At 39.0% G+C, this 21,861-nt stretch overlaps 1 protein-coding gene across 1 annotated transcript in view; it reads left to right on the top strand.

Annotated features, from left to right (window-relative positions):
- The window catches only part of GLIS1 (GLIS family zinc finger 1), a gene marked incomplete at its 5' end in the record, with an annotated part of 249,980 nt that overhangs the window by 88,109 nt on the left and 140,010 nt on the right, over positions 1-21,861 (top strand). Inside the window, one exon of the mRNA XM_083359025.1 lies at positions 11,776-11,971. Coding sequence (XP_083215151.1) covers positions 11,776-11,971 — 196 coding nt within the window. The remainder of the gene's footprint in view (positions 1-11,775; positions 11,972-21,861) is intronic.

Here is a 21,861-nt window from a genome sequence, read left to right as displayed (position 1 = left end):
GCGACTAAGCATTTTGTAATGCTTGTAATCACATAGCTCTTACACGACACACAGAATGCACACGAGAGGCAGAAACAATAGGAACAATCCCATCCTTATTTACATACTTGTAATATTGTGACATAGTGAGAGGGGAAGAACAAGTAATGGATGAATGACTGCAGCTCTGACAACAGGACCAAAACAAAACAAAATAGCTCTTCTACATCATTTATCACCGGAATGATGTTTCAAATACTCATTAGATGGGATTTTACTTTTATTAATTTACTATGGATTATGAGCCCTTTTATACTGAACTCAGGCAACCTGTTTTAAATGAGTTGAGCTACAGAAAGTTAATCTTTCCATTTTTAACTCTACCCAGATTGTCACTGGTTGTTATATTTCCAGACAGTTGATTTATTCCTTTATCAAACACAATAATGTTCTTTAGGGATACGATGTTTGAAAATAAATGATGACAGTTAGAAATGGCTATTTAGTTTAGAAGATGACTTGGAACTTTTTAATATAAATGTCCAGGGTGTATTGTTGGTATCTAATGACCAAAAATTTGTCAGTGTTGTATGGAGGTGTTTCAAAGGTTTGTTGAAAATGTAATTTTAAAAACTTTTTATCTTCTTTGTTGGCCTTGTGTTAAAGCAAAGAAATATTGGGATCAAATTACATCTTAATTCAGAAGATTCTGAAAGCAAATTTAAAACTGAAACCAGAAGTTTTCTTTTTAGGGTTGTTGGATAAAGAATCTGAAAGAAAGAGCTTTATAATAAGTTGGTATCGGTGAGAATCATTTATGTACAAAAATGGAAAGACAAGTCAATACCCACAATGGAAAAATGGATGGAAAAAGTGATGGAGTTGGCGGAGATGGCAAAGCCAACTCTTTTAATTAAAGAGAAGAACTTATTGGAAACCAGTTCTGGACTTCATGCATGAAACAGATAAAATTGAAATTTTGATCTTAGATTTTGCTGAATAGGCCAACTTTGTGACTATAGAAATTCTGGCTAGGGAATTCTGGGAATTGAAGTCCACAAGTCTTACAGTTGCCAATTTTGGAGACCCCTGGTCTAGACCATTAGGGTGTCCGTTGCTTTATTGATGTGGGGTGGGGTGATTATACATTGAATTGTGTTTTTTTTAGCATGGAAGCAGCAAACAACGGATTAATGAACAGTGGCTTGCACAAAATTGCAATTCACTTCTATTCCTAATTCTAGAATCTAGGAGTTGAGAGGTATAATCAGAGGTCTGCTCTTCCTCCAAATATATGGCTAGAATACTGTTTCCAGTTGTTCAGCTGACGTTAAGGAACAGCCCCCTTTCCTGCCAGTGTACATATTCTATATAGCAAGAGAACAATTGGATATTATTTTCTTTAGAAAGAACATACAGTGTTCTTACCATTCTTTGGCAGTCATTTCAAAGTGAAACTGTTGTCATCTTTTTTCTGCTCAGTGTCAAGACTATGCTCAGAAACGTGTCCCAATAGAGAAGTTCTGCTTCTTTCAAATTCTTTTTCTCCTACATTTTAAAGAATGGCCTTGTCTATGCTTCCCATCCCAATTTCTTTCTGTGTCAGGGCTTGGGGTGGTTTTCCAACATATGTAGTGGCTGCATCTATCTGATTTCTCTGCATGATAAATAATGTTCATGTGTGATAGAAACAATTGTTTTTTGTTCTGTAAGACAGGGCTTTTCAACCAGTGGTACGGGCACCATCTGTGGTAGATTGGCAGCTGGCAGGTGGTACGCAACCATCCTAGAAAAGTGGTAGTGGGGGAGGGGAATAAGCTGAACTGGCAGCAGCACCGCACAAGCCTGAGCGAGAGATGGCTGGAGCTGCAGGGCTGTCAGGGCTCAGCAAAAGCGCCAGGATCAGCACTTCTTTGGGGCTGTCAGGGCTCAGTGGAAGCACCAGGATCAGCGCCCAGCTCCAGATGGAGCTGGGCGCTGATCCTGGTGCTTTTGAGCCCAGAAGAAGCGCCGATCAGCTGGAATATTGCAGCATCTCCAGGATCTTGTGATTTACATTCAGATGCTTGGCAACTGATTCATATTTATGATGGTCACAGTGTCCCAGGGTCATGTGAAGTGACCAAAACCTGCTGCAACCACCCAGCAGATGGGGGGAATAAAAATCAAAATCCCCACCGCCATTGCCAATTCTCAACAGAAATGCTCACCACAATGAAAACCTTGGAGAACATGCCACTGGTCAGGCAGCCAGGTGTCTTGCTTGGCTGTGGCTTCAGAGGGGGAACTTTTTTCAGTGCTATTGTAACTTTGAACAGTCACTAAGCGAACTGTTGTAAGTCAAGGACTACCTGTACTTCATCACTTTTTTCCTTTTTTTTTTTTTGGTTATCAAGTTTTTGACACTTTGCTAGGTGACTGGTGGTAGTCGGATGTTGCCATATCCTAAAAGTGGTACAATGGGTGAAAAGATTGAAAAGCCCTGCTGCAATACAGCAACCACTAACTGGAAACAACATTTTAAAAAAAGATATAATTCTTACTTTAACAAACTAATGTCAGAAACATTTCAGATACATAAATTAGGGATAATTTATTCTAAAAAAATGGGATTTGGATCCAAGTAGCAATAATGGCATTTGGACCACATCTTAATGTTTACCAATGATATGGGTAGTTGGCTAAAGATATTGTATCAGTTACCTAGAAGTTACCTGTGCTGGTAACAAAACATTTGGAAACCAACCTACAAACTCGGAGAACGAACCTTCATCCTTATCCTACCCCCGAGCTACATATATTCGGCACTATTGCATATTGTATCAGTTCTTGAAGCAGTTCTTGAAACTGCATTCTGCACTCTGATAGACATGCACACCCAGTTCGGTGTTCATTGCATGCAATATTAGCCAAGTTATTCTGGCAGCCAAGGATGGAATTTTCTAGCCATACAGAAGTGCAATAAATTAAACAATGTACAGCTAAATGATACACTCTTTCAGAAATCTGATGTTTAAGGAGACTGTCTCACTTTGTTCAATAAAATAAACTCTGGGTGACCAGATTATTCTCTGTTGCTATACAGGTATATCCCATATAATTCTATCAATCGTTCCTTCACTCTATAGCAGACATGTCAAACACAAGGCCCGGGGGCCGGATTCGGCCCGCGAAGTGGTTTCATGTGGCCCGCGAAGTCATCCTGGAAACAGTGAGGGAACGGCCCTCACTGCCTTGGCCCTGGCCCAGAGACCCTCCTCCTGCCAGAGACCCTCAGATCTGTCCCGCTCCTGCCCGGGCCCCCATAGGCACCCTTGATGCGAACGATGTAGAGCTGGCCACGCCCACCCAGTGGGCCATATGCACTATAGCCACGCCCACCCAGTAGGCCACACCCACCCAGGTCATACCCACCCGGCCCCCTGAGGGCAACCACAATGCTGATGCAGCCCTCAATGAAATTGAGTTTGACACCCCTGCTCTATAGCCACAGTAGCAGCTTTTCTGAGCACTCGAAGCTTGTGAAAGTATTTATGGTACTCCAGATAGAGGGACTACATGTCCAGATGACCTCAGCCAGCATGATCAGTGATGATGTATACTGGGAGTTTACTGGGGGAGCCATACGTTTGCCATCTTGGTGTTCAAGAAAGAAAGAAAGTTTAAGTGACTTTGGTACTGTATGTTCAAGCTTAAAAGTTTGGAAATGCTGAAGATTATCAATTTCTTATTTTTATTTTAAGGTTTATTGTTCATCTTTCTAGATAGAAGTGCCAATTTAAGTTGAGGAAGGGCATGTTGCATGGGGTAAAGGAACGTATTTTAGAATATGTTGGGTGTTTTGTTGACTAAATGACATTGTAGTTACAGCATGATATATGCAAATCCCTGCGTTTTGAAAAATTAACAAACTAATAAAACAATTTTGTGCAGGGTTTTACAGACTGATACTGAACAACTTATTTAATTTTCTTCTGAATTATTAGACGGTAATCAGTGATGCTTAATTTAAAATCTTGAATAGCAGAAAATTAATTAACACACACATAAATAATAGTTACTAAAAATTTTTTAGTTAACATAGTAAAAACTAATACAAATTAAACTAAAAAAAGTTTAGACTGCAGAAAAATGAATAGAAATAAATGAGAATACAGTAAATAAAAATATACAAAGAAATGCTATTCATAACAATAAGCATAAACAATTTTAGTAACGTATCACCTTCTCTCAAAATTATTCTGGGTAGATTTCATCCCAGTATTCATCATATCGCCATTCACCATATTCTTGATCTTACCACAATGCTGTCTCCTCTCCTTCAGAAATTCTTAGTTTGCCATGAATCCCTTACGGAAAATCATTAATTAATGCACAGACACATGATTTCATTGACAGTGAGACAAGATTAATGGCAGACAGAGATCACCGCACTTACAGAGTAGTTGCATCTATAAAAATGGTGTTTGATGTCCATGTTGAAAACATTTCATTTTGGAATTCCTTTTCCCCTTCTTCCACCAAATTCTGTACCAGGGGTCAGCAACCTGAAATAGTGAAAGAGCCACTCGGAACCGGTTCCCTCACAAAAGGAAAGGGAGCTGCAAAAAAATGTGTGCGCATGCACGTACATGCACACATGCGCAGAACAGGGTTTGATTGAAGAGTGGAGCCAAGGCGAAATATGCACCTACCCTGCATATTTGAATTGATTGGTTGAAATTTTTTAGTCCCGCCTTTTTTTTTTGGACTGCACATGGCAGAGGACTGGGAGCCGCGGGAGATGGCTGAAAGAGCTGCATGCGGCTCCGGAGCCACGGGTTGCAGACCTGTGTTCTATACAAAGACTCATTCTTCATCAAAATATTGCCATCTCATTTACTCCTTTTTATATCATAAACTCAAAAAATGGTTGTTACTCAAATTTGTATTTATCATCGCTGTTATTTAAATTTAGCATTTTATTCAGAACTGTTGCCTCCCATAAAAGAAATGCCTTATGTCATTTCACCAGTTTTTATTTTGACATCATGTGGAAAGGCTGTGTGTGTATCCAGCTCTGTGGTGCATATAATTTATGACTTCACCCCAAAGTAGCTATTCACCTATCCTGACTAGCCAGGAATGCACTATCTGAATGGTTTATAAACAATCTTACTGCAAAAGACTCTTTTTTAAGAAAGGAAAATTTCATTTCTCTTAGACTAATAAATAGGTACTTGTCTGTTGTGAAAAGACAAACTGGAAATGTAAGAGCAAGACAGGTGCTGATTGCTCTGATGGATGATTTGATTTATTTCAAATTAGACTCATGTAATGCCTTGTTCTAAAAGGATGCCTGACTAGTAGCTGCAAGTTAAAAAGTAGTTATCTTTAGACATGTAGGTGCATTGTGTATGATGTCTCAAAATAGTAAGAGTAAGCAAATGACTTAGTTTGGCAGATGTCACAAAAGCCACAAAGTCTCTAGGGTTAGTTCAGTGTGTTAGGCTAATATTTCAAACCCATCTTTGCTTGGAATGTGAGTCATTAGTTTTAAGTGTCATTACCACTATTTGTTCATTGTTCCTAATTGGGTAAATTCCTAAAATACAAACTCTGCTTCAGTTGGTTGCCCTTTCCATCCAGCCTTTGCAATTTCACTGTAAAGTTCCATTGGTGAATTTTTTTTTTGGTACTTTGGCACATGTATTGGATAGCTGTTTTCATTTAATCTTGGCAAAATTGAGGGTCTTAAACCCAGGGTATAATCCATTTTGTAATATTGTTAAAATCATGCTAATTTATTTGTTATATAATTAGGGAACTGGGTAGACTTTGAGCATGTGTAATTGGTTTTAAATTTAATACAGTACAATGAATTTTGAGTTTGAGTATCCATTTCAAGTATTACATTTATATGTACAACAAAGAAATTATTGTCTAAAAATAATAATAATAAACAATTTCACTTAATATGCTACATATATTTAGAAAAAAATATAGATAGTCCTTGAATTACAGTTGCAACGAAACCTGCCCTTTCTAATCATATGTCGTGATGGTCATCAGTCGGGTCATCCATGTGATGACCTGATTTTACAGACTTTTTTTATGGTGTCTACTAAGCAAATGCAGTGGCTGTTAAGTAAAGCTGGTTTTCAGCAAAACTACAGAATAAGAAAATTGGAAGGGACCTTGGAGGTCTTCGAGTCCAACCCACTGCTCAGGCAGGAAATCCTATACCATTTCAGACAAATGGTTGTCCAATCTCTTAAAAACATCCATTGTTGGAGCATTCACAACCTCTGGAGGGAAGTTGTTCCACTGATTAATTGTTCTCACTGTCTGGAAACTTCTTAGTTTCTCAGTTGCTTCTCTCCTTGATTAGTTTCCATCCATTGCTTTTTGTCCTGCCTTCCAGGTGCTTGGAGGATAGCTTGACTTCCTCTTCTTTTTCACAGCCCCTGAGATATTGGAACACTGCTATTAGGTCACCCCATGTCCTTCTTTTCATTAAGTATGTGGTCACATAACTGTGAGGCACTGCAAATAGAGCCTTGGTGGAGCAGTGGGCTAATGCCTCCTTAAAGTAACACCAGCTGCCTGCAATTACTGCAGGTTCGCATCCCACCAGGCTCAAGGTTGACTTAGCCTTCCATCCTTCTGAGGTAGGTAAAATGAGGACCCAGATTGTTGGGGGCAATTAAGCTGACTTTGTAATAATGCCGCTTAGGGGGTGTGTGAAAGCCCTAATAAGCAGGCATATACATAGAATGAAGGCTACTGCTAAGCTTGTAAGCCGCCCTGAGTCTTCGGAGAAGGGCGGGATATAAATGGAATTAAAAAAAAATGATTGTAAATGCTTGTAGTTGCTGACTGCATTGAAATATGGTCATTTGACCCCCATGAACTTTGAATCTGGATCATAAGTATCCCCCAGGAAAGTCTATCATAACTTTGACTGGTTGTTAAGTGACTGGTCATAAGTTGAAAACTATGTTGAAACACCCCCATTAGCCATTTTAATTTGAAGACAGACCCAGGAATAGAAAGAACTGTTTCTACAAATAAGGAATCAGAAGGTAAATGGCTTCACTTCATCACAGCAGAGAGAAATAATTGTAAGTGGAAGAATACCAGTCAGAGGGCAGAGCTGATGACAGTAATCTGCACTGCAGCACTGAGAACATATTTTAGGAATCTGAAAGTCCCCTGCATTTAACCTGTTGTGAGATGATTGGATTTATTTATCCAGACTCAATTTTTTTGCATGAGAGATTGTTAGTACCTTTCCTTTAAATGTGAAAGCTGGCTAGTTGTAACTATTTATTCAATAACTTTGTTATATTCTTAGTTGCCAGTAGTGCCAACAGTGTTTTACTTTCTTGAATTAAAATTACACGATGAAGCTAATGGTTGCAGTCATTCTGCAGCAGTCTTGCTCATAGGAACAGGTGATATAACTTTGGTTCAAAGCTGATTTGATTTAATCAAAAATTAGACACTACATCCCTAGGAAGCTATAGTATATTAGCAGTGATAAAATCAGATTTCAAAATCAATAATGGGACTGAAAATGCAAAGCCACAGTAATCTTTCAGTAGTTTGTGAATATCTTACATTCACAGGAAGGAGATGATCTATTCACATGAAGTACCTTTATACATCTTAGCCAACATGTATATTGGAAATGTGAACAACAAGCTGGAACATTATCATTCCTAATGGACAAATAGAACAGCTAAAACTTTGGATTCAAATACGTATATTAACTTAGAAGATCTTAAAGATTAATACAGTATACAGTTGACACCAGAGATATTCCTTTTGGGACTGCTGGGAAAACAGTTGGAAAAAAAACTCACAAAACCTTCTTTTTGTATATAACAACAGGGCACAACGATGGAAAGATGTGACACTGTCCACAATGGAAGAATGAATATTGGGTTGAAGGAGCTGACTGAGATAGCAGTATTGACAGTTTTGATTAGAGAAAAGACATTGATTGACTTTAAGGTTCCTTGGAAACCCTTTTAGATTTTTTGCATGAAACAGAAAAAAAATAAAATTATGAAGTGAATTTGTTGATTGTAAGAAATAGTAGACAATAGAAAAATGAAAGTTATGGTAATGTCTACTGTAAAAGAAAATCAGAAGGTTGTTGAGAGTGTGGTGGCGCATCAGCTCCCTTTGTTCCTGGAGGAAGCTGATTATCTGGACCCGTACCAATCGGGCTTCAGGCCCGGGCACAGCATGGAGACGGCATTGGTCGCGCTGGTGAATGATCTCTGGAGGGCTCGGGACAGGGGTTGTTCCTCTGTCCTAGTCCTATTAGACCTCTCAGCGGCTTTCGATACCATCAACCATGGTATCTTACTGCGGCGTCTCAGGGGGTTGGGAGTGTGAGGCACCGTTTTACGGTGGTTCTCCTACCTCCTGGGACGTTCGCAGTCGGTGTTGGCAGGAGGGCAGAGGTCAGCCTCGAGGCCTCTCATTTGTGGAGTTCTTCAGGGGTCGGTCCTCTCGCCTCTCCTGTTCAACATCTATATGAAGCCGCTGGGTGAGATCATTCGTGGTTTTGGCGTTGGGTATCATCAATATGCTGATGATACCCAGCTTTTCATCTCTACCCAAAACCACCCCAGTGATGCCTTCGATGTGATGTCCCGTTGCCTGGAGGCGGTTCGGGTCTGGATGGGGAGGAACAGGCTTCGGCTCAATCCCGAAAAGACAGTGGTTGTGCGTGCCAGCATCTCAGGAAATTCAGATTATTCTACCTCTAATCATGGGGGGTGAGGTATTACCCCCCCCCCCGTAGATAGGGCTCGCAACTTGGGTGTCCTCCTAGATTCACAGCTCTTCTTGGAAGATCATATAGGAGCTGTGACTAGGGGGGCCTTTGCCCAGGTTCACCTGGGGTGCCAGTTGTGGCCCTATCTGGACTGGGATGCCTTGCGTACAGTCACTCATGCGCTCGTGACCTCTCGTTTACACTACTGCAATGCTCTCTACATGGGGCTGCCCTTGAGGACTACTCGGAGGCTTCAGCTGGTGCAGAATGCGGCCGCGTGAGTGGTGGTGGGGTTTTCCCGATACTCCCATGTAACACCTCTACTCTGCGAGCTGCATTGGCTTCCGGTTGCCCTCCGGGTGAGATTCAAGGTGCTGGTAATGACCTATAAAGCCCTAAATGGCATGGGTCCGGATTACTTATGGGAGCACCTGCTGCCGGCATCAACTTCCCTTTGTCCAGTGCGCTCCCACAGAGAGGGCCTCCTCAGGGTGCCGTTGGTCAAAGAGTGTCGACTGGCGACCCCCAGGGGGAGGGAGTTCTCTGTGGGCGCGGCAGACCTTTGGAACCGTTTACCGGTTGAGCTCCGGATGGCTCCTGACCTTCGCTTCTTCCGCCGTGACCTAAAAACTTACTTATTTGAACAAGCCGGCCTGGTCTGATGGGTTTGGGGTATTTTAATATTAATTTTATTAATTTTTACTGTAATTGGGCTACATTATTTAATTCTTTCTTAACTTTTGTACATTGTATTTTTATTGTACTTATTGCCCTGTACACCGCCCTGAGTCCTTTGGGAGAAGGGCGGTATAGAAATTAAATTATTATTATTATCATTATCATTATTATTATTTCCTTGTATTTCTTTTTGTTTCTGCACTTTTGGCTTTACTTTTCATTCTTTATTCTTTCTTTTATTTTAATTATTAGTTTGTGTTAGTTTTTATTTGAAGTTATTTAAGCAAAAAAAAGTAAATTACTCTGGTTACTCCAATAGAATAGAATTAGTCTACAACATACAAACATAAATTCTATATAGATGGATATTGAAAAAAAACTATTTGATTTTGCTAATGTATAAAATCTAACATTAATATAAAATTGGAAATTACTATGATTTTCTTCAAACAGAATCAGATATTGAATAGAATTCCTTTCTGTCTGTTATTGTGCTAGTCTATGCCTATAATAAATATTAATTTATGTGTTAGTACGCTTTAGTTAGTATATAATTTAAAAGCTGCTCTCTTGAAACTTTAAAAAAAAGAACTTAGCTCCAAAGCTATACAATTCGCCATGTCATTTGTAGCTGTGATTAAGAAACTTATTATTATTAACCTGGAAACAAATAAAATTCTTGTTTAAGTCAGAAAGTATTTTAAGTTGACTTTCTTTTTTTCTTAATTAGTTTTTTTCTAATTAATATTGGTATAAACTAAATATATTGAAATACTTTTTAAAAATATGATTTGTCTTCTTGGTCAGTTTTTTCATTATTAGAGCCTAATAAACTAACGTGTAGGTGAGAAGACAATATTTTATTTTTATTTTCTATTATTTTACTTCTGTTGACATTGATTTCATTTTTCTTCCTTTTTATTATGGAAAGCTGCCTAGAGTAGTAAGATTGGCGGGAAGTAAATTTAACAACAAAAAAAGCCAAATAAATATTAGCTACTAATAAAGAGAGATAGTTGTCAGATTCTAAAATTATCGTCATCTTTAGATCCTGTGCAGAGTACATCGGGCAGCAAGTGAAATTTATTTATTTATTTATTTATTTATTTAATTTCTATACCACCCTTCTCCCGAGGGACTCAGGGCGGTGTACAGGGGAATAAAATGCAATAAAAGTACAATATACAAAAGTTAAAAATGAGATTAAATAGACTAGCCCATTACAATAAATAATTAATTAAAAATTACAAATTAAAATACCCCAAACCCATTAGACCAGGCCGGCTTGTTCAAATAGGTGAGTTTTCAGGTCACGGCGGAAAGAGCGAAGGTCAGGAGCCATCTGGAGTTCAACCGGTAATTGATTCCAAAGGGCTGGCGCGCCCACAGAGAACGCCCTCCCCCTGGGGGCTGCCAGCTGACACTCTCTGACCGACGGCACCCTGAGGAGGCCCTCTCTGTGGGAGCGCACTGGACGAAGGGAAGTTGATGCCGGCAGCAGGTGCTCCTGTAAGTAATCCGGACCCATGCCATTTAGGGCTTTATAGGTCATCACCAGCACCTTGAATCTCATCCAGAGGGCAACTGGAAGTCAATGCAGCTCGCGGAGTAGAGGTGTTACATGGGAGTATCGGGAGACCCCCAACACAACTCGCATGGCCACATTCTGCACCAGCTGGAACCTCTGAGTGGTCCTCAAGGGCAGCCCCATGTACAGAGCATTGCAGTAGTCTATATGAGAAGTCACGAGCGCATGAAATACTTTATTTAAAATGCTTTCCTGGATTTGAGCTTTCAATCTTCTGCAAGAACCATAGAGATAGTGAAGATGCTTTCACTTTCTGAGGTTGGTTTGTTGGGCCCAAAGGACAGAGAGTTTTAGACATAGGGAATTTCTTTCAATCTTTCTTCTTACTAATTTAGGAAAGGAATCAAGGTTTTCTATTTCAGTAGGCCTTTTTATTTTGCATTAATTGATACTTGATTTGGATTGTTTTTATGAGATGTCTCTGGTTTTAATTTTTACTGTTAGATGTCTGGAAAAAAAGCAGGGTTCAAAATAAAAAAAACAAACAGAAAACATTGGTCCTCATTCCTTTCGGAAAGAATCCTGCTAAAAACTGTAATACTATCTGGGAAAATCAATAATAATCAATCAGGGTAGATCGTTCTTTTGGAACTGAATCATGATTAATCTGGATCTTTTGTTTTTTTCTCCTGATTTCATGAAACCGGGTGTCAAAAGCAGGTGGAAAATGGTGGAGGGGAAGAATGAGAGATACTTCAGCTCTTTTAGTGAAGAGTTCATACTTACTTTTCTCTTTCACTTCTCCTTCTTTTAACAGTGAATGGTGGTTACAGCCATTATAATTTGATCTCTGAGAATAACGTGGTGGACATGGAGATGACAAATAGTTTGGGGCCTGTGTGTAGACAGAACCTGCTTTCCCACTCAGGAAACTCACTTGCCCGAGAACACCTGTTGCCGTGTGAAAGACTCCTCCAAGTTAGTCAGCTGAACATGTCTTGCGCAGATACCAGGTATTGTTTTCAGTTTTGTTTATGCTACACACACAAGCATTTTTCATGTTGTATCCGTCCCCCACTGAATATGGTTCCATATTTGCATATCGTCCCTTCACCAGCTTTTCAGTTTGTTCCAGTGACACTTTATACTCAAGTGCACCTCCTGTGTCATAATTTAACAGAAAAACATTGATGATTTAGCTACAGTCCGAAAAGAAAATACCTAAAGAGAACTGTTTAGTCCTCTAGCTATAGTCCAAAAGGAAAGCAGTCCTTGCTTAACTGTGGGACCTGCAACTCTGTTGTTCAACAATGTGATTGTAAAGCAGAACTTCATGTGATTTTGCCAACATGATGGCAGCTGTGGCAATCTCACTTGTGGTGGTTATGTGAATTCCATGCAGTTGCAATATCCTATGGTCACACGAGCACCGTTTGCAACCTCCTGCTAGCTTCTCCATTGACATTGTCTGTTGGAAGCCAACAGTGAAGGTTGCAAATGATGACTGTGGGATGCTGCAGCTGTCATAATTATGAGCCAGTTGTTGAGCACCCAAATTGCAATCATATGGTAGTCATAGGTTCCCCTTGTTCAGCACCCTTGTAACTTTGAACAGTCACTGAATGAGTAGTTATTCAAGAACAATCTCATGCACTTTGAAGAGAACACATTTAGTCCTTTGTCAAATAAAAATTCCTGATGGAGCATCCCTTCTCATGGCACTTCTAATTCAAAATTCCTAATTAATGTAGTAACCCACCTACTTTAATTAGGAATTTTGAACTAGAGGTGCCATGATAAGGGATGCTCCATCAGGAAATTTTATTTGGCAAAGGACTATATCTGTTCTCTTAGGACAATCTTCTCTATTATCATAGAATTATAGAATCATACAGCTTGAAGGGATCTTGGAGGTCTTTACAAGTCCAAACCTCTGCTCAGGGCAAATGGGTATCAGGTAGCAACTAAACCATATTTGGTTTTGGGTTATTGTGTTTTGTGAAGGCAGTCATTTTGACATATTCCGTGAACCATGGTTAAATAAATTGTGGCACATTGCCATTTCTTTTGATTTATATAAACAAATTTAGGGCTTTAATTCTGGAAAACAGTTCTGCTGTGGTTTAGCAATGGTCCTTCCTGTATCTGAGCAATGCCATGGTATCTCAAGTTAATTAATTTCCGGCATTGGTGTGGTTTCCTAAAGCCAAATTAATATTGGCTAATCACTGTCTAAGATAATAATTTAATCAGACATAAAAATCTCTCTCTTTCAACATTGACAACTTTTTGTAGTATAATATATGTTGGGTCTCTTGAACTTTATGAGGGGAGTTAGAATATCTGTCGCATTTTTCTCCAGAGTTGAGTACTGCTTTTACAGACCACAATTTCTGTGTATTCAAATTGGTCTCCAAACTTTTCCATGCACTCTGGTGGATAAGGAGAAAGAAATTACATTTGTAATCCAGGTTAAAATAAATCATCTACTTGAGTTTAAAATGGATCAGAGGCTTCGTTTCAAGTACCAGAAAGTAGATATTTCCAAGCTAAAAAATATCTTTCCTTGGGAGATAATGGCAGATGTACTTTTGGAAATCAGAATTGGCAAGGTTTGTTTATGTTGTTTGAGTATAACTATCTCTTTATAATTACTCAGCAGAATAAGTGCACTTCAAATTACTGTACCATAAAATCCTATTTTTGTGTAGAGAACCCCAATTATTTTGCCTATTACTCGATTCTGTATATAAAGTAGTAATTGTGGAGCAGGGGGTCAAAATCTGCAAGATGGTCACACACATCTACAGAAAGAGCATTTTATTGATAAAAAACAAAGAACTATAAACTTCAACATTTTTGTGAATATTGACTAACTGATTTGATCGTTTTAATCTGATTATATCAGTGGCAGATTTATTTCCAGGTCTATTTTGTTTAAGAAATTGAAACATCCCTTTTAAATCTAGTGTTGTAAAATAACATTTTATCAAGTTTTCAGTTAAGTTGCTTCCTCAGTAGATAGTTAATTTCTACTGAAGAAGAAATTGGCTACAAATAAAAAAATATACTTCCAGTATTTATCATGTTTGAGGAAACACACTTATAAATAAGATATGGCCTTCATATTCTATAGCTCGTGGCCTCCAAATCTAATTTGGAGGATTCCCTCCTCTCTTTAGAACAGTTTTTGTGGCCATGCTGAAGACTGTGAGGTAAATGGCCTCCTGTCTGTCCACTGACAGATAACCTTCTTTTGCTGAGAGTGATTGATAAACACTAAGCCTTTTTTTTTTAACCAAACCTTGAAATATTTTGCTTCTTTGAAAATTTGAACAGTAGCGGACAAAAGCCCTTCAAAATTTCAGCTTTTATTTGGAATGCTGTCTAATCCCAGTTTTTACAGTCCCAGCATGAGACAGCAATGATTTCAATTCAGTCATGGAAGCTTTGCTGTTTTTAATTTTATTATATATGTTAACCATCTTGACCTTGTTAGGAATCCACATGGTGCTTACTATTAACAAGCTGGTTTTATTCTGTCATTGACGACAATTATGATGCAAAGATAATTGGGGTTGGAGCAAACAAAAGGAGGAAGAGAAGACACGGCTTAGATCTTTTCAGGAGCTTTTTCAAAAATCCATAATGAGGAAATGACAGATGTCTGTATTCAGGAGATCATAGTATTCCCTTATGAAACATGAACTCCTTACAACTCTGTTTCAGAGAAGATTCCCAGAACAACACAGGATTATATGCCACAGAACATGAAAGAGATGCTATTGTGATATAAAGCAGCAGGTGACTGAAATAATTCCTTTTATTCCTGAAACCTGCCCTAGGTTCTGTAGTTTTGCCATTTTCTCAGTAATTGAATAGTGAATATATATCAGTTTGCTGATCTCATCATTAGTTTGCCTGCTTTTGGCATCACAGGTTCCATATAAATTTATATCTCTCTCCCTCTTCCCCCCCTCCCTCTTTCTCTCTCTCTCGCGCGCTTGTGCTTGCTTTAGCAGTCGAAGTGGTTATGCCTTGTCTTTCATAGTGCAAACAAGTTGTACACTTAATAATAGTTTCCTTACTTATCACAGTATTCAAATCCTTCAAAGCAAGTGACTGTTGGATAAGGAAGCCCAAGTTGTTATGGTAGGTTTCTCAAGAATGCCCCCATTGCAAGCTGAAAGAGACTGCTTTGGTTTCTGCAAATTAATTGGGCTTCTGGTCAACAGAAATTTGTCATTATAGACCATAGTTATATTAAAAGAAGAGAATGTCACCATTTCTTCAAGTTTAATTCAGACTACAGGTTTACAGTAGTTACAACCACAGTTGAGTCCAAAATTTATGTTGCTGAAACATTTGTTTCTTGCCACAGTTGTTAAGTGAATCATTGCAGTTGTTAAGTTGATAACATAGTTTTTAAGTGAATCTGACTTCCCCGTTGACTTTGCTTGTCAGAAGATCATAAAAGGTGATCATATGACCATGGGACACTGCGACTGTCACAAATATGAATCAGTTACCAAGCTTCTGAATTTTGATCATGTGACCAAGGGGATCCTACAACCGTTGTAAGTGTGAAAAACGGTCATAAGTCACTTTGTTCAGTGCTGCTGTAACTTGGAACAGTCACTAAATGAACTGTTGTAAGTTGAGGACTAGCTGTATAATGTTTGCAGTGTGATTAGTTGACAAACCAGACTTTAAAAAGTGAAATTCAAGAAGTAACTGATGGTTGGATATGACTTGTGATCTATGCTTGTAATTGATAGTATCAGCCTAATTTCATCCATTGTGTTTAGAATTTTAGAATGCTACCGGAAACATGACTGAACCCAGCATTGCTAGATAATGCTGGTAATATGGTTGTGGCTTGGCAAAACATCTAATAAACACTGTCTAGTGCTGAAACTACTACCTTTTTTTCTAATATCGATCCATGGAACACGCTAATATCCTTGTGTTTAATGCCTGTTTAATATAATTTGTTCTGTTTAGACTTTCCATTGATGATTGTTTAATCAAAATCTTAAGCATATAAAAATACTCTAGGTTATCTCCCTGCAGCAATATATTACTAGGATTATATAACACTGTCAATGCTTTTCAGTAATATTGTAAGCACAGTTTTTGTGTCCTATCTCCCTACAATTCCTAGCAAATGGAGCATTTTCCCAATTATAAGGAATAAGACAAATGCATTCATCATTTTTACATTGTACTTGTTGCTTCCATCTGTCAGTTTGTCCCATTATTTCTGTCAGCCTGCCTGACACTTCCTACCCTATGAAATCCAACACTGCATATGTGTTTGAAAATATTCTTACGCTGCATGCTAAGATGAAACCAAATCTGCAACAAATTTAAGTCAGTTGAAGAAAAATGTTAAGTGGACTTCAATTGTGTAAAATACCTTGAAACCTCATCTGATAGTAGCTGATCCAGGGCTTTCAATTTGTTTTTGCCAAATGACTCTTAAATAGTAAACTTTAGGGCTGCACAGTGCTTTGGATTCAAAGGCAAAAATAGACTCAGAGGGCAACTACATGATCCTGGCTGCTTTAAGGAGGTGCAGACTGATGCCTCTGGGAGACTTCAAATCATCTTTTTGCCTTGGAATCATAAGCACTGCACAACCATAGTAAATTTCATCTAGAATAGATGAAGGAGAGGAAGATATGTTGACATTTTCCATCATCATCCACATTGCCTTATGTTAAAAACAACCTTTAAGCTGTTTTCCTTAGCCTATATCCTAGGATTTGAAATCTATCTAAAACTGAGTGAGCTACAGCAGGGGTCCCCAACCCCTGGTCCGTGGACCGGCATTGGTCCACAGCATCCCACCAAGCGGGCCACATAAACAAAGCTCCATCCTCAGGATGCAGGCAGTATTCAAAACCACACCCCTTTTGGTCCATGGAAAACCTTTCTCTATGGCATCAGTCCCTGGTGCACAAAAGGTTGAGGACCTCTGAGCTACAGGGACCATATTTATAGTGATGTCATAAAGGCATCAGCATCTTTGCCTATCTACCATATCTCTGCTTTAAACATGCTTTTTTAGTATTTAGTAGGGTAGAGCGCTCTATCTTAGCATTGTCTTTTTAGCTTGAATTTTCAGAGTGTAGGATTCACCAGTGCTTGTTAGTAAAGAAAGCTACCAGAGTTTTTGGTTGGAAACTTTTAGCTTTGAGCCAAAACCCATTACAAATGAAAAAATAATGAAGTTGTGTTAATGCTTGTTACCAGCTATTTTTTGGGGGGAAGGTGTATTCTTAAAAATTTAGCGCATAATTACTCTACAAATAAATTCAACAAAATGTCCTGTCTGAGGTTAAAAACAAACATACATGGTTGTTGTTATTCTCAGCATCCTTTAAATGAATAAATAAGTCATTTAGAATTTAAGATTGGCAATAGAGAAGAAAAAATGAAATAATTCGAATATATTATAAATATATATATTCTGTGCTTGTTTGAACATTCCTGGAAATTTCTATTGACCATTCTATGGAATTTCAATAATAATAATAATAATAATAATAATAATAATAATAATAATAATAATAATAATAATAATAATAATAATAATAAGTAGTAGTTGGAAGGGACCTTGGAGGTCATCTAGTCCAACCCCCTGCTCAGGCAGGAAATCCTATACCATTTCAGACAAATGGCTGTCCAGTCTCTTCTTAAAAACATCCAGTGTTGGAGCATTCACCACTTCTGAAGGCAGGTTGTTCCACTGATTGATTGTTCTAACTGTCAGGAAATTTCTCCTTAGTTCTAGGTTGCTTCTCTCCTTGACTAGTTTCCATCCGTTGCTTCTTGTCCTGCTTTCAGGTGCTTTGGAGAATAGCTTGACTCCCTCTTCTTTGTGGCAGCCCCTGAGATATTGGAATACTGCTATCATGTCACCCCTTGCCCATCTGAACTCTAGAATAACAAGGCAAAACCTTAAAAAATGGTGTATATTATAGCCAGCAAAACAGTTGGATGTTACCAACAAAATCATCTATTTTTCCTAATGTGCTCAAAACCTTTACCTTTTCTCATTCCTTCTGAATTTAAGAATAGTATTCCAGATATAGCTGTTTATTTTCTTTTTCTACCCAAATTCATCTAATAGATTTCAGAAGTGTGCTTCTGCTTCAGTACAGGTAGTCCTCAACTTACAAACATTTTTAGTGACTACTCAAAATTACAACAGCTTGGGGAAAAGTGACTTACGACTGTTTTTCATACTTACGAACATTGCAACATCCCCATAGTCATGTGATCAAAATTCAGATACTTGGTATTTGAATCACATTTATTACGGTTGCAGTGTCCCAGCGATGCCCTCGCCGTGATGTCCCATTGCCTGGAAGCGGTCTGGGTCTGGATGGGGAGAAACAGGCTTCGGCTCAATCCTGCCAAGACTGAGTGGCTGTGCATACCGGCATCTCGGGTCAACCAGACTATTCCATCTCTAACGATGGGGGGGGGGGTGAGGTGTTACCCCCCGTTGATAGGGCTCGCAACTTGGGCGTCCTCCTGGATTCGCAGCTCACTTTTGAAGACCATATAGGAGCCGTGACCCGGGGGGCTTTTGCCCAGGTTCGCCTGGTGCGCCAGTTGCGACCCTACCTGGACTGAGATGCCCTACGCACAGTCACTCATGCGCTCGTGACCTCCCGTTTAGACTACTGCAACGCTCTCTACATGGGGCTGCCCTTGAGGACCACTCGGAGGCTTTTAGCTGGTGCAGAATGCAGCCGCGCGAGTTGTGATGGGGGTCTCCCGATACTCCCATGTAACACCTCTACTCCGCGAGCTGCATTGGCTTCCGGTTGCCCTTCGGGTGAGATTCAAGGTGCTGGTGATGACCTATAAAGCCCTAAATGGCGAGGGTCTGGGATATTTGAGGGAACACCTGCTGCCAGCATCAAGCTCCCTTTGTCCAGTGCGCTCCCACAGGGAGGGTCTTCTGAGGGTGCCGCCGGTTAAAGATTGCTGGCGGGTAATACCCAGGAGTAGGGCCTTCTCAGTGGGTGCGCCTGCAGTGTGGAACCAGCTGCCTGCGGAGCTTAGGACTGTCCCCAACCTCCGTTCATTCCGCTGGGACCTGAAGACCTGGCTCTTCGAGCTGTCTGGCCCAGGCTGAGAATTTTTTAATTTTAATTTTAACTGGGTTTTTTATTTTTCTCAGGGTTTTATTTAATCTTTTTAAATTTGTTTTAACGTTTGTATTGACTTTCTTTTAAATGCCCTGTAAACCGCCCTGAGTCCTTCGGGAAAGGGCGGTATATAAATCTAAATAAATAAATAAATAAATGTGATCACTGTTTGCAACCTTCTGAGAAGCAAAGTCAATGTGGAAGTCAGGTACAATTAAAAACAGCTACTAAGTTAACAACTGCAACTTAACAGGTGGCAAGAAATGTTGTAAAATGGGGCAAAATTCACTTAACGTAGCAATGGATATTTTGGGCTCAATTGTGGTTGTAAATCAAGGATTATCAGCACGTTGCCAAATATGTTCAGAAGTTTTGATTGATCTAGGAAATTTATCTTCTCAAGTCAAACAGTTTGAAGATCTTTATTGTTGCTCTAGCTGAAATTATAAGACTTCTAGGTAAGGTTCACTAGTACCAAAGCTGGGCAAGATCAAGGAAGCAAGAATTATACACATTTCAGTAAGATATCTTTGATACTAGTCTGAAGAGGTGGGGATCATACAGAATCTTGGAAACTTGGAATCTTGGAATTTTCCATCCTCATGCAATCATTCAGGTAGAGTCTCTTTGAATGACTTGAAAGGCTTCTTTCTGAGGTTTTTGCCACCCTGACTGAGTTGCTGTTTATGAGATAAATCATCAGTAGGCTCACCTTTAACACTTATTTGTTTATTTCTTTTCCCTGCCTCCCCATAATCTCTCACAAAAGGTCTCTGGGTTTGTATTATATAATCATAGGGGTCTTTAGGAATTATCCAAACCAATGTTTTTCAAAATTGGCAACTTAAAATGTGTGGACCTCAACTCCCATAATTCTCCAGCCAGTGGGAGTTGAAGTCTACACATCTTAATGTCATGGAGTTTGAAAAACACTGATCTAAATCTATCTACATTTTACTTAATGTAGGAGCCACTAGAGCAGAGGTGGGGAACCATGGCCCCATTATGACTTGCGTGCTTCAATTCTGAGAATTTCTGAGACAGCATGGCTGGCTCAGGAATTCTGGGAGTTTAAGTCCACAAGTCATAAAAGGGCCATTGTTTGCCTCGTCTGCACTAGAGCATCTATAAGAGATGACTATGTAGGTACCATTTGAGGACCTCGAACAAAAGAAAACGCACCACTTTATTTAATAGCCTGTTCCACCAAATGACATTTCCTCATAAGACATCTTTCTTGATGTCTAGCATGAACCTGTTCTTTGCAGTTTTGACATTGGCTCTGAATTTGATATCAGGGCGATAGAAAGTCCACTTCTTCTTCTGTTGTGACAGCTCTTAAGATGTTTGAAGGCCACTATCATATCTTCACTCTTGTCTTCTCTTTCATAGACTAAAGATATCCAGATTTATCATGGGACTAGATTTCTAGACAGTTGACTATCTGGATTTGTTCCAATTTGTCTCTTGTTTTTCAGCTGTGATACCTAGGACTGGATACAGCATTCCAGATGGGATCTGACTATGGCAGAATAGATTCACAATGACATCTCATAACCTGAACTGTGTGCTTCTGCAGTAGCATTTGCTTTTCTAGCAGCTGCATCATACTGCTGGTTCATATTTAACTTGTGGTTGAAAAGGACACCCAGATCCTTTTCACATGTAATGTTGCTATGCCAGGGCCTATGATTATTCTGTACATATGCCTTTCATTTTTATTACCCAGATGTAACGTTGCACAACTTGATGTTATTACAATTTTTTTCAAAGGCACCATGCTTTTTATACTATGATGTGGTAGCAAATCCCATGCCCCAAACAGTTGAAACCATTAATCTGTAAGAATGGAGGATTCATCTTCTTTCTGCTGTTAGAACCATGTCCTTTTGCAGAGGCTACCTCACAGTAGTAAATTAACAACTTTAGCCAGTTGCCTGTCAGTTAAAATTTAGGGCTGTCTGATGTGTTTTCATCTAAGACTTTGGCAGTTTCTTACTTATTTGAGCAATGTCTAGGACCAGAATGGGTAGATTTGTGAGTGAGTCTACCCAGTTTTGGCTGCATTGAACTCATATCTGAAGAGTTATTATGAAACTAGTAGCTTATCCTAATATTCTCCTGGAAAAAGTACTTTTATGGATGCTTTTTATTGGCTGGAAAAAAGAGGTTAGAAGGACCTATTGCCGTATTGTTTATTATGGCTATGTAAATCCTTTGAATGAGGTTTTCAGAACATTTTTTAAAAATTTAATTATTAATGCAGTATATCTTTTTTCCTTTTAAAAATGCTCCTAGCTATCTCCTGAAACATATGCCATTTGCTCTGCTGTAGAAAATATATGCAAAATACAGTAGATGTTTATCCACACCCCAGGAGCAGCAGTCAAGCCTCAGAAAAGATGTAGATGTTTTAGCCATTTAAGAAGAGGTGGTATATCCACACTCCTGTGGATTCTAAAAATTTTCTTGAAGGGTTTGCATAGCCCTATTATTTGCGGGATGAGTTTCACAGAGTGAAACTGAGTATGGAATTACACTAACCGGAAGTATGAAAAGGAGGCTTGGTAGAATAATGAAGTGAAAGAGACTGTGGATGAGATAAAAAATGCATATAAGAGAATAATTGCTGCATATTATTGTGTAAAAATAGCATAGAGAAAAAGAGATGCAGAGAATGTAATCATGGAGATCAGGGGATGACTAAACTTTATTTAAAAATAGTTCAAATGCAG

Source organism: Vipera ursinii, assembly GCF_947247035.1.
Source record: "Vipera ursinii genome assembly, chromosome: 3".
Classification (NCBI taxonomy): Eukaryota; Metazoa; Chordata; class Lepidosauria; order Squamata; family Viperidae; genus Vipera; species Vipera ursinii.
The sequence above is the reverse complement of the archived record's forward strand: the minus strand, read 5'-3'. Positions and strand labels throughout refer to the sequence as shown.